Source organism: Oncorhynchus tshawytscha, linkage group LG05 (genome assembly GCF_018296145.1).
Source record: "Oncorhynchus tshawytscha isolate Ot180627B linkage group LG05, Otsh_v2.0, whole genome shotgun sequence".
Taxonomy (NCBI): domain Eukaryota; kingdom Metazoa; phylum Chordata; class Actinopteri; order Salmoniformes; family Salmonidae; genus Oncorhynchus; species Oncorhynchus tshawytscha.
In genome coordinates, this window is record NC_056433.1 from 72,285,670 (window position 1) to 72,299,549 (window position 13,880).

Below are 13,880 nucleotides of genomic sequence, written 5' to 3' on the forward strand. Positions count from 1 at the left end.
CCAACATTTATTTATTTTATTTGCACAAAAAAAAGATAATTGAAAAACAAACAGTGCAGATACTTCTGCGAACAGAGCCCAAATGGCACCCGATTCCCTATATAGTGCACTACTTTTGACCAGGGCCCTATGGCACCTTATTTATTTTATAGTCCTATGGACCCTGGTCAAAAGCAGTGCATAGGGAATAGGGTGCCAATTGGAATGTGGACCAACATCTCCTCTATTTTCATGTTCTACTGTTCCATGTGTACTGACAGTGTTGACATTAGTTCCATGTGTACTGACAGTGTTGACATTAGTTCCATGTGTACTGACAGTGTTGACATTAGTTCCATGTGTACTGACAGTGTTGACATTAGTTCCATGTGTACTGACAGTGTTGACATTAGTTCCATGTGTACTGACAGTGTTGACATTAGTTCCATGTGTACTGACAGTGTTGACATTAGTTCCATGTGTACTGACAGTGTTGACATTAGTTCCAGTGTTGACATTAGTTCCATGTGTACTGACAGTGTTGACATTAGTTCCATGTGTACTGACAGTGTTGACATTAGTTCCAGTGTTGACATTAGTTCCATGTGTACTGACAGTGTTGACATTAGTTCCATGTGTACTGACAGTGTTGATATTAGTTCCATGTGTTGACAGTGTTGAGTTCCATGTGTACTGACAGTGTTGACATTAGTTCCATGTGTACTGACAGTGTTGACATTAGCTGGTCAGATATTATAGTGGTGGTGTGATCATACAGTTTATTCATTGCTCTCTTCAGGGAGAGGAAGATGTTCATGTGGGGAGGAGGTTGGTTTGGCTGAATGTTGATTACAGGGTTGGGGTTACAGGGAAGGCAGTCAATTCAGGAAGTAAACTTTCCAAAAGTTCCAATTCCATACTTGAAAACATTTGATCTATTTTTAACGACTTCTCAATGATCTGAAAAAGAGAAGCTATGTATGTCTAAAGTTTGTCCATTTGTGTTTTTCTTTTAAAAATCAAATCGCTTCCTGAATTGACTGACTTCAATTGGAATGAACCCAACCCTGGCTTCTTATTTCTAATGCTTACTGGTCACGTCTCTCTCATAACTCTCTGTATACCTATATATAATTACCTTTCTCTCTCTCTCTGCCTGTAGCTGATGGACAAAGAGTGCTATAAGGACATTGAGAAGATCAAAACTATCGGCAGCACATACATGGCTGCAGTAGGCCTGGTACCTACCACTGGCTCCAAGGTACACTTAACTTGTATATCATACTGTGTGTGTGTGTGTGTGTGTGTGTGTGTGTGTGTGTGTGTGTGTGTGTGTGTGTGTGTGTGTGTGTGTGTGTGTGTGTGTGTGTGTGTGTGTGTGTGTGTGTGTGTGTGTGTGACCTCAATACAAACCGCTTCTGGAGACCCAAATCCAAGGGTCCTCAGAAACTGATTTCTTTGCATGAGGTGAAGTTTCCACCTTCCAAATTCTATATGAGAGAGAGAGTCATCGAGAGAGAGACATCGAGAGAGTGAGAGACATTGAGAGAGAGATATCGAGAGAGACATCGAGAGAGAGAGAGAGAGAGATAGATAGAGACAGAGAGAGAAAGACAGATGGTGAGAGACATTGAGATAGAGAGAGATTAGAGAGAGAGAGAGAGAGACATTTAGAGACGAAGAGAGAGAGAGAGAGAGAGACAGACAGAGAAAAAGAGAGAGAGAGACTTGTTAATTTTTATTGTTTATTTCACTTTATATATTCACTTTATATATTATCTACCTCACTTGCTTTGGCAATGTTAACACATGTTTCCCATGCCAATAAAGCCCTTGAATTAAATTGAATTGAATTGAATTGAGAGACATTGAGAGACGAAGAGAGAGAGAGAGAGAGAGACAGAGAGAGAGAGAGAGAGAGAGAGAGAGACAGACAGACAGACAGACAGACAGACAGACAGACAGACAGACAGACAGACAGACAGACAGACAGACAGACAGACAGACAGACAGACAGACAGACAGACAGACAGACAGACAGACAGACAGACAGACAGACAGACAGACAGACAGACAGAGAGAGAAAGAGAGAGAGAGAGAGAGAGAGACATTGAGAGACGAAGAGAGAGAGAGAGAGAGAGAGAGAGAGAGACAGACAGACAGACAGACAGACAGAGAAAGAGAGAGAGAGAGAGACATTGAGAGATGAAGAGAGAGAGACAGAGAGAGAGAGAGAGAGAGAGAGAGAGAGAGACAGACAGACAGACAGACAGACAGACAGACAGACAGACAGACAGACAGACAGACAGACAGACAGACAGACAGACAGACAGACAGACAGACGCGACAGACAGACAGACAGACAGACAGACAGACAGACAGACAGACAGACAGACAGAGAAAGAGAGAGAGAGAGACATTGAGAGATGAAGAGAGAGAGAGACTGAGAGATGAAGAGAGAGAGGGAGAGAGATAGATAGAGACAGAGAGAGAAAGACAGATGGAGAGAGACCTTGAGATAGAGAGAGATTAGAGAGAGAGAGAGAGAGACATTTAGAGATGAAGAGAGAGAGAGAGAGAGAGAGAGAGAGACAGACAGAGAAAGAGAGAGAGAGACATTGAGAGACGGAGAGAGAGAGAGAGAGAGAGAGACAGACAGACAGACAGACAGACAGACAGACAGAGAAAGAGAGAGAGAGAGAGAGACAGACAGACAGACAGAGAAAGAGAGAGAGAGAGAGAGCCATTGAGAGACGAAGAGAAGAGAGAGAGAGACATTGAGAGAGAGAGACAGACAGACAGACAGAGAAAGAAAGAGAGAGAGAGAGAGAGAGACATTGAGAGACGAAGAGAGACTTTTTGACTTTTGGTCTTTCTTTATTGAAACATTCTCAATTCATTTAAAACTCACCCCCCCCACTCCTAAAATAAAAATATAAAAACCCTCTCCTACAACCGTATATCCAAAACATCTTCCCCAGCAATACAGACAGCCCCCCCAACACACCATATCTCCTCAAACATCTCCACACATTTGATCATTTTATAGAACTCAAACTCAACCCTAAGGCACGCAGAGACCATCCCATTAAACAGTAGTAAAGGGTCTGTTATCCCCCCACCTTTGACCCTGTTCCTCCTTGTTAGCCAAATAGCTAACTTTGCCTGAGCAAACAGAAAATTCAACAAAACACATTTTTCTTTCTCCTTACTCGAATACCTGTATCCCATTATAAACATCCCAACAGCAAAAACCACCCCCAACCTGTCACACAGACATTCCAACAGAGACATTAATGGCATTAACCTGGTGCACACAGAAAACACATGAATTACAGTTTCTTTCATTTGACAGAAAGGACATCCCTGCCCAATTCCCGGATCAACCCGTGCCAACCAGCTGTTAGTGGCCAGGGCTCCATGAAGAACCCTCCACTGGAGGTCCCCTGACCTCTTTGGTACTGGGGGTTTGTAGAGCGCCCTCCATCTAAAACCCACCATACTCTCCGCCCCACATACCCCCTGCCACTGATGAGCCTTCACTCCTGTTAGGCTTCTAATGCTCCTAACCTTAACGCAGAGGTTGTAGAGGGCTTTACCTCCCACCCCCTCAAACTCCCCAGGCTCGGAGTGTTAAAATCTAACAAGTCCTCCAGACCCCCTTGCCAGTCTCCAGTCTCTGCCGTCACCTGCAGTGGCGGGAACATTGGTGGCCCCTCTCCCTTTGGCCTCTCAAACACCCCCCTTACCGGCTCAGACAGTGCCTCCTGGACCTCCTCCAGGAATCTCTCCAGCAGCCTAAGAGACATTATTCCTGTTTGTTGCGCCAAGACCTCCGGGGTTTTCCACCCCTCCTCTCCCAGCAGTCTCAGGTCACCCAGCCTTTGTAAACCCCCTGCCATCAGTTGCCTCTGCAGGGTGGCCGACTGAACCGATCTCAAAGGGATGGCTGGGTTGTGGAAGATAGGCTCCTCCCACACCCACTGCCCAGGCTCCACACCCCCTTCTCGTGTGGGCCTTAGCAGCTGCCAGGCCCTCAGCACCGCAGAGTAAAACTCTGAGAGACCTGCTGTACTCAGCCTCTCCAGCTTCATGAGGAACAGCTGCCGGTCCAACCCTAATCCGCCAGCTCTCCTCAGCAGCGCGCATGCTGGTTCCCTCCAGCCAACATCAGTGTGGTACAGCAGTCTCTGCACCGCCTTTAGTCGGAAAGCAGCCATCCTGCTCTCCAGTTCCACCAGGCCCTGTCCTCCTTCGTGGACGGTCATGTACAAAACTGCTGCCTTCAGCCAGTGATGTCCCGACCAAAAGAAGTCCACCAGCTTGCGTTGCAGGTCTGCAAGCAGACCGGCGGGGGGGTTGAGGACAGCCAGTTTATGCCACAAGGAAGATGCCACCAGGTTGTTGATTATCAGCACCCTCCCTCTATATGACACTTGGGACAGGAGCCACCTCCACCTGGCCAGTCTTGACACCACTGCCTGTGACAGCCCCTCCCAGTTCTTGCTGACCCACCTCTCCGAGCCCAGGTACACCCCCAACACTTTAAGCCCTTCACAACCCCACTGCAAACCCCCTGGAAGCAGAGGAGGAGCCCTATCCCCCCATGCCCCACATAACAGAGCTTTGCTCTTTCCCCAGTTTACCTTAGCTGATGAAGCTCCCTCGTACACCTTCAGACTGGTCTCTAGTTCCTGCATATCTTGCCCATCCCTGACCATCACAGAAACATCATCTGCATATGCTGAGACTGCTATTCCTGTACCACATCCATGCCTGTCCAGCACACTCCCCGCAGTCTCCTGCGTAGCAGTCCTAAAAAAGGCTCAATGGCTAGTGTGTACAGCTGCCCAGATAGAGGGCATCCTTGTCTAATGCCCCGTCTCACCCAGACTGGCCTACTGAGCCCCCCTCCCACCTTAACCATACATGACACCCCAGCATACAACAGCTTCACACAGGTCACAAAACTCTTCCCAAACCCAAACACAGACATCACATTAAACAGATACTCATGATCCACTCTATCAAAAGCCTTCTCTTGATCTAAAGAGACCAGTCCAAAGTTCACATTAGAACCTCTCGACAAGTCCAACATGTCCCTAATCAAGAACAAGTTGTCCGTGATTGAGCGTCCCGGTACACAATATGTCTGGTCCTTGTGTATTATAGAGTCCAGATGGGACTTCAGTCTGTTAGAGAGGACCTTGGCAAAAATCTTGTAGTCCGCACAGAGTAATGCCACAGGCCTCCAGTTCTTAAGTTCACACAAGTCCCCTTTTTTGGGCAGGAGAGTCAGAGCCGCCCGACGGCAGCTCATCGGCAACTCTCCTACCCCGACGCATTCACGCAACACGCAAAAGAAATCCTGTCCAATTGTTCCCCAGAATTTTTTTGTAAAATTCCACTGGAAGTCCATCGACCCCGGGTGCACGACCGGGGACATCTGGGTTACTGCCTCTGCCAGTTCATGTGACAACAGAGGAATGTCCATTTCATCCCTCTGTGCCCGAGAGAGCTTAGGGAGTCCTGCGAACAAGACCTGAGCACACATAGGATCACACATTTCTGCCCTATACAATTCAGTATAAAACTCCACAGTCCGCTCCCGCATCTCCCCCACCACAGAGGTCACCCGCCCATCAGACAGCCGTAGACAATGCATACCCTTGGCTTCACTGCTCTGTCTTTCCAAACCAAAGAAGAAGGAGCTGGGAGCATCCATCTCCTTGAGCATGGAGAACCTAGCTCTTACAAGTGCTCCCTTTGCTTTAACCTGGAAAAAACTGCCCAGGTCCCTACGTATTCGGCTAAAGTTAGCCTGGAGGCCTACATTGCCTTGCCCCACCATCTCTACCTCCATCTCACTAATACACCGCTCTAGTTCCCCCAATACTCTCCTAGCCTCTGAGGATGAGAGAGCTGTGTACTGTTGACAGAAAAGCCGAATTTGCACTTTCCCCACATCCCACCATTGACTCAGAGACTCATACTCCTCTCTTCGCTGCCCCCATCTTTCCCAAAAGTCTGGAAACCTGAGCAAAAAGTGGCATCTTGTAAGAGCTTTACATTGAACTTCCAATAAGATGCCTGCCGGGGCCCTGGTGAAATAGACAGCCGAGCCATGGTTATGTGGTGATCCGAAAACCCCACTGGGAGAATGGTAGCACCCAGCAGCCTATTGCTCTGATTCCTGGACATGTAAAAACGATCAAGTCGAGCTGCACTCACCCTAGCCCCAAAAACCTTCACCCACGTATACTGTCTTGTGTTTGGATGTTTAGTTCTCCAAACATCCACTAGGTCAAACTGATTAAAGATATCCCTTAACACTCCCACTGACACTGAATGAGGCTCTTCCCCATTTCTGTCTTTTGTAAAATCCATTGTACAGTTCCAGTCACCTCCGATCACCAGCGTCTCCTCAGGCGCTACTTGTGAGAGTTCCTGTCTAAGACTCCCAAATAGAACCCCTCTTTCTCTCCCTGTGTTAGGCGCATACACATTTATAAAGACAAAACACATGTTGTTAATTTCTGCTTTAACAACAAGCAACCTACCCCTACACACCTCCTTTGAGGAGCAAATTTTTACAGCAAGACCCGGTGCAAAAAGGACTGCCACCCCTGCACTAAGATTTGTCCCATGGCTCAACACATTTGCCCCTTTCCACCAGAGCTCCCAATCAACTTCATTCACCACATCACTATGCGTCTCCTGCAGAAACATCACTTGTACTTTTTTTTGTTTTACATATTCACCCAACACACTCCTCTTTCCCGCATCTCTGGCACCATTTATATTGAGCGAGCCTACCCGAAGAGTCTCCATAAGAAGTGGGAGAAAAGCCAGCAGAGAAATAGACCAATAGCAAAGCTCAAAAAGCCCCAGTGTCAGTAAGAAATTAAACATTTAAACAGTGTCTGAAGGTAAACCTTTACGCACTGTTGTGACCCACTTCCTCAACCTAAACCGTTTCCTGGGTGAGAGGACACCATGCCCCTCATTTGTCATAGCATGTTGTACTGATCTTACAAACTTTCTAGGATCAGGAAAAAAAAGCCTCAAGATTAACTTTTTTCCCCTTAGTCTCATTCAGGAACCTTGTCAGTTCTCTCAACGTGTACTTAGACCCCTCTGGTTGACTGGCTGTCAGCTCCGGGCCAATTGAAGAGGAGTCTGAAAAAATAACTCCTCATCCTCTTCCTCAGACTCACTTTCCTCCTCTTCTCTATCTCCCACCCTGACCACCTGCCCTTTCTCTCTGGTTAGGGCCTCACCCACAGCAACAGGCAACATTTCCATGGTGCGTTTGTCCACACCCTTTTTCCTTTTCCTCTTGACACCCTCCTCCTCCCCCTAATCTCTTACACTTCCCCACTATACTCTCCTCATCCACTAGAATAACCTGACTAGACGCAGTATCATCTGCACCACCCTCCATAGCATGACTAGGGCCAGCCTCAGCTACACCACCCTCCATAGCATGACTAGGGCCAGCCTCAGCTACACCACCCTCCATAGCATGACTCGGCCCAGCATCATCTGCACCACCCTCCATAGCATGTCTAGGCCCAGCCTCAGCTACCCCACCATCTCTAGCCTGACTAGACCCAGCCTCTGCTTCTCCACCATCTCTAGCCTGACTAGACCCAGCCTCCACTACCCTACCATCTCTAGCCTGACTAGACCCAGCCTCTGCTTCTCCACCATCTCTAGCCTGACTAGACCCAGCCTCCACTACCCTACCATCTCTAGCCTGACTAGGCCCAGCCTCATCTACACCACCATCTCTAGACTGACTAGGCCCAGCCTCTGCTGTCTGCATCTCCTTACCCCCTGCATTTTGACCTCGATTTCCCCCACTTGCGCTTGTACCCTCACCTTGTCTATGGCCTTTATGTGGGCACGCAAAACTCTTGTGCCCCAAATCCCCACATTCAAAACACCGTAGACTATCTGTGCTGGCAAAACCTGCATAGAGCCCCTCCCCATGCCTCACTTTAAAATGCACATTTAGCTGTTGCTCATTATTGTTCAGAAACATAAACACTTGCCTCCTGAACGAAACAACGTGCTTAACGGCATCTGCCTGAAAACCTGCTGACAGTACACGGAAACCGCTAGCAAACTTACCAAAACGACTCAGCTCTTTCCTAATTTGATCATCCGTAATAAACGGAGGCAAATTTGCCACTACAACTCTTGTTGAAGGGGTAGAGAGAGGTGAAATTGACACCAACACATCCCTTACAAATATTCCGCTAGCAATTAGCCTACCGACCAAATTAGCCCTTTTCATGAACACAACCACAGCTTTGTTCATTCTAGAAGCAGAATGTATAAACTCAGCTCCTACCTGTTCACCGACCGCGAGCAGAACCTCCTCCACCTTAACTCCGTTCTCAGGAACACACCTGAATCCATGCTGTATCGACAGCGTCTCCTCCGCGCTAGGCTGAGAAGCCATTGCGCACACTACACCTTCCAACCCCCAGGAAAGTTACTCTGTCCTCTTCCACCCTAACTTTGAAAAAAAACTTTGGATACCGCTAAAAACAAATATTGCATTAACCCTCCACCATAGAAAATAACATGTAAAGAAAAGAATCAAGAAAGTTAGTTAGGATAAAGCTTTCCACACCAAACACTCAAACTCCAAAAACTCCCAGCATGCACAGAGAGAGAGAGAGAGAGACAGACAGACAGACAGACAGACAGACAGAGAAAGAGAGAGAGAGAGCCATTGAGAGACGAAGAGAAGAGAGAGAGAGACATTGAGAGAGAGAGACAGACAGACAGACAGACAGAGAAAGAAAGAGAGAGAGAGAGAGAGAGAGAGAGAGAGAGACATTGAGAGACGAAGAGAGAGAGAGAGAGAGAGAGAGAGAGAGGGAGAGAGAGACAGACAGACAGAGAAAGAGAGAGAGAGAGACATTGAGAGATGAAGAGAGAGACATTGAGAGATGAAGAGAGAGAGACGGAGAGAGAGAGAGACATTGAGAGATGAAGAGAGAGAGGGAGAGAGATAGATAGAGACAGAGAGAGAAAGACAGATGGAGAGACCTTGAGATAGAGAGAGATTAGAGAGAGAGAGAGAGACATTTAGAGACGAAGAGAGAGAGAGATAGAGAGAGAGACAGACGGAGAAAGAGAGAGAGAGAGAGAGAGAGAGACATTGAGAGATGAAGAGAGAGAGAGACGGAGAGAGAGAGAGAGAGAGAGAGAGAGAGAGAGAGAGAGAGACAGAGAGAGAGGATTAAACGTTACTGTAGTGTAAGTATGTCTGCTTTTTATAAAACACTCTTCTGGCTTTACATTAAATCCTCGAAGGTGGACAAACAAAGCAGTAATTTTGAGACCTAAATCCAAACTTTATGCAAACGTCACAGTTTGTGAGCCGGCAATATTTTAAATCCTTATGGTATGAGCTGCATTAGATAACTTCCTTCATAGCTTTTTTTCCATTTTGTACTTAATTCTCACCTCTTGTCTTGTGATTTCAAGGCTAAGAAGTCCACCTCCTCACACTTATGCACAGTGGCAGATTTTGCTGTTGAGATGTATGATGTACTGGATGCCATCAACTACCAGTCGTATAACGACTTTGTCTTGAGAGTGGGTGAGTGAAAACACACACACAGGAACACGAATGCATGCATGTGCACATGCACACAGACGAACAGGCACACAAACACACACGTACCCCCCCCCACACACACACACAAATAAACACACACAGACAGACACACACAGGTCCACACAGATTGTTGTGAGAGTCAATGCGTAAAGCTGTGACCTTTGACAGTCCGTCAAGAGCCTTGTGACAGGAAGCGTGTCACAGGGAAACCTGAGGGGTTGACACTAGTTACCACAGCCACAGTCTTTATCGTAAAAATTAATATACATATATACTTTCATATATACATTAATATATATAAAATATAATATATATAAATATATTTAATATATATAAAATGGGCTTTTTTGTCTTAATTTAAGGTTAGGGTTAGGTATAAGGTTAGCAGTTAAGGTTAGGGTTACGGTTAGGGTCAGGTTTAAAATCAGATTTTAAGAAAATAAATTGTGGAAATAGGCAGGGTTGAACCGTGACCATGACTTTGGCTGTGGTAACTAGTAATGTCCGACCTTGGTTTCAATTGTATTTGTTATCTTGTTTGGAACCTGAACCTGCTAGTTAGTCACTGTAGTGCCTGATGTCCACACTTCCATACTGTCGCAGACTCTATGTGTGTGTGTGTGTGTGTGTGTGTAGGTATTAACGTGGGTCCAGTAGTAGCAGGAGTGATTGGAGCACGGAGGCCTCAGTATGATATCTGGGGGAACACAGTCAACGTGGCCAGCAGGATGGACACCACCGGACTACCTGGCAAGATACAGGTACAGCACCCCAAACACACACAAATGTACAGACACACGCACGCACACATAACGCACACAGATGCACACACACACACACACTATGCAGGTGATCATTCAGCTGTCGTTTGTTATCATGTGTCCTACATTACCCCCAGGTGACAGAAGATGTGCAGCGCATCATTAAGGGTCAATATGACTTTGTGTGCCGTGGCAAGGTCAGCGTCAAGGGCAAAGGACAGATGCTTACCTACTTCCTGGAGGGGCGGATCCCCGGCAGAGGGTCACAGCACCAGCCCAGGAACCTGGATCGCTCCCGGACAAGTCTTTTCAACCGTTCAGCCATTAGCAACATCTGCACCAAACTGAGCCCCGCCCCCACCATGACCGTCTATTCCACGATGCGAAACCCCACCCCCGGCACAGCCACTGCAGCAACCACCTCCACAAACAGCACCATCCTCTACCTGCCCTCTGTGGCTGTTCCCACGGCGATGGAGGTGTGAGTGAGAGGCTGACATGAAGACTGTCTCCATAGTGACCAAGGAATCTCCCTTGACAGATAGAGAGTGGAGATCAAGAGAGAGATAGAGTAGAGCTGTTAGTAAGTCACTGAAAGTGAGAGTGAAATTAGGGATGAGAGAGAGAGAGGAAGAAGGAGCGGGTTCCACTTTACTGGACTGTCACTAGAGAATGTGGTTCCACCTTACTGGACTGTCACTAGAGAATGTGGTTCCACCTTACTGGACTGTCACTAGAGAATGTGGTTCCACCTTACTGGACTGTCACTAGAGAATGTGGTTCCACCTTACTGGACTGTCACTAGAGAATGTGGTTCCACCCTACTGGACTGTCACTAGAGAATGTGGTTCCACCTTACTGGACTGTCACTAGAGAATGTGGTTCCACCTTACTGGACTGTCACTAGAGAATGTGGTTCCACCTTACTGGACTGTCACTAGAGAATGTGGTTCCACCTTACTGGACTGTCACTAGAGAATGTGGTTCCACCTTACTGGACTGTCACTAGAGAGTGTGGTTCCACTTTACTGGACTGTCACTAGAGAATGTGGTTCCACTTTACTGGACTGTCACTAGAGAATGTGGTTCCACGGTGCAGACGGACAGAGAAATCGTCCAGGACCCAGTCCTTTCTCTCTCTGTGAGGAAATGGAACTTAAGGATTTTGGTCACTGGCCAGCCGGGCTAGTAGACCACAATTTCTACTAGCCATAGGTCCTAAATCTGTACCATGCATACTTCACTCGCATGACATTGCTTTCGTCTTACTTTACCTAAAGATTCCTTCACATTATGTAACCATTCCCTGGTCTTACCTTACCTAACCTACCATTCCTTCACCTTAACTTACCTAACCATTCCTTCACCTTACCTTTCCTAACCATTCCTTCACCTTACCTTATCTTACCTAACCATTCCTTCACCTTACCTTACCTAACCATTCCTTTGCCTTACCTTACCTAACCATTCCTTCACCTTACCTTACCTTTCCTAACCATTCCTTCACCTTACCTTATCTTACCTAACCATTCCTTCACCTTACCTTACCTAACCATTCCTTTGCCTTACCTTACCTAACCATTCCTTCACCTTACCTTATCTTACCTAACCATTCCTTCACCTTACCTTATCTTACCTAACCATTCCCTTCCCTTCCCCTTCCCTTCCCTTCCCTTCCCTTCCCTTCCCTTCCCTTCCCTTCCCTTCCCTTCCCTTCCCTTCCCTTCCCTTCCCTTCCCTTCCCTTCCCTTCCCTTACCTTACCTTACCTTACCTTACCTTCCCTTCCCTTACCTTACCTTACCTTACCTTACCTTACCTTACCTTACCTTACCTTACCTTACCTTACCTTACCTTACCTTACCTTACCTTACCATTCCTTCACCTCGCCTTAGGTTGACCCCTTCTATCCCTCTGATTAGGGTTACAAAATTCTGGTAACTTTCTCAAAAGTTTTCAGAAATCCAGGTTGGGAGATACTTGGAATTAGGAATGAATCAACTGTAAATCCAGGTTGGGAGATACTTGGAATTAGGAATGGATCAACTGTAAATCCAGGTTGGGAGATACTTGGAATTAGGAATGAATCAACTGTAAATCCAGGTTGGGAGATATTTGGAATTAGGAATGGATCAACTGTAAATCAAGGTTGGGAGATACTTGGAATTAGGAATGGATCAACTGTAAATCCAGGTTGGGAGATACTTGGAATTAGGAATGGATCAACTGTAAATCCAGGTTGGGAGATACTTGGAATTAGGAATGGATCAACTGTAAATCCAGGTTGGGAGATACTTGGAATTAGGAATGGATCAACTGTAAATCCAGGTTGGGAGATACTTGGAATTAGGAATGGATCAACTGCAAATCCAGGTTGGGAGATACTTGGAATTAGGAATGGATCAACTGTAAATCCAGGTTGGGAGATACTTGGAATTAGGAATGGATCAACTGTAAATCCAGGTTGGAAGATACTTGGAATTAGGAATGGATCAACTGTAAATCCAGGTTGGAAGATACTTGGAATTAGGAATGGATCAACTGTAAATCCAGGTTGGGAGATACTTGGAATTAGGAATGGATCAACTGTAAATCCAGGTTGGGAGATACTTGGAATTAGGAATGGATCAACTGTAAATCCAGGTTGGAAGATACTTGGAATTAGGAATGGATCAACTGTAAATCCAGGTTGGGAGATACTTGGAATTAGGAATGGATCAACTGTAAATCCAGGTTGGAAGATACTTGGAATTAGGAATGGATCAACTGGAAATCCAGGTTGGAAGATACTTGGAATTAGGAATGGATCAACTGTAAATCCAGGTTGGGAGATACTTGGAATTAGGAATGGATCAACTGTAAATCCAGGTTGGAAGATACTTGGAATTAGGAATGGATCAACTGTAAATCCAGGTTGGGAGATACTTGGAATTAGGAACGGATAAACTGTAATCCAGGAATCCTACAACCAGGATTTCTGGAAACCTGGGATTGTTGGGAAAGTTACCAGAATTTTGCAACCCTACTTATGCATCTTATATCATAGCTGTAGTCTTACCGACGGACCACTCTACAGGCAGAGTTTAGTGTTATAATTGTATCATCTTTCAAATAGATCAATGTAGATTTCATCCAAGCATTTAGATTTCCTCCCTTTTCCATATAAATGTAATTCTGCCAAAAATGTCTGTCACAGACTGGACCATATTGCATTTTCTGGACCATATTCCTCCAATACAAACTGCCAGACCACATTGTCTATTGCAAAGTGTTTTAGTCTTTATTACAGCTTTTTAAATGTACAAAACTTAGATTTTAAGAATGACAGCTATTATCTTAGAGATGGGGCCTTGTATCAGTTCAGGGTTGGTCACCAGTAGTGCTGTTGTTGGATGCATGATGACACCTTCCGCTACATTGGAGTCCAGTTTGCTGTGTGTTTATATTAAAGTGGATAAATGATGCTTCTAACTTCCAGAATCTTCCTTCCGTCATTCCAGT

General features: G+C 46.0%; 1 protein-coding gene across 1 annotated transcript in view; it reads left to right on the forward strand.

The window, feature by feature from the left end:
• LOC112251320 (adenylate cyclase type 1-like) overlaps positions 1 to 12,093 on the forward strand; it is a 49,940-nt gene extending 37,847 nt beyond the window's left edge. The window contains exons 15-18 of the mRNA XM_042322722.1: positions 1,142 to 1,240; positions 9,487 to 9,601; positions 10,256 to 10,380; positions 10,518 to 12,093. Of these exons, the coding sequence (XP_042178656.1) occupies positions 1,142 to 1,240; positions 9,487 to 9,601; positions 10,256 to 10,380; positions 10,518 to 10,865 (687 nt within the window). The 3' untranslated portion in view covers positions 10,866 to 12,093. The remainder of the gene's footprint in view (positions 1 to 1,141; positions 1,241 to 9,486; positions 9,602 to 10,255; positions 10,381 to 10,517) is intronic.
• The last annotated feature ends 1,787 nt before the right edge of the window (positions 12,094 to 13,880 follow it).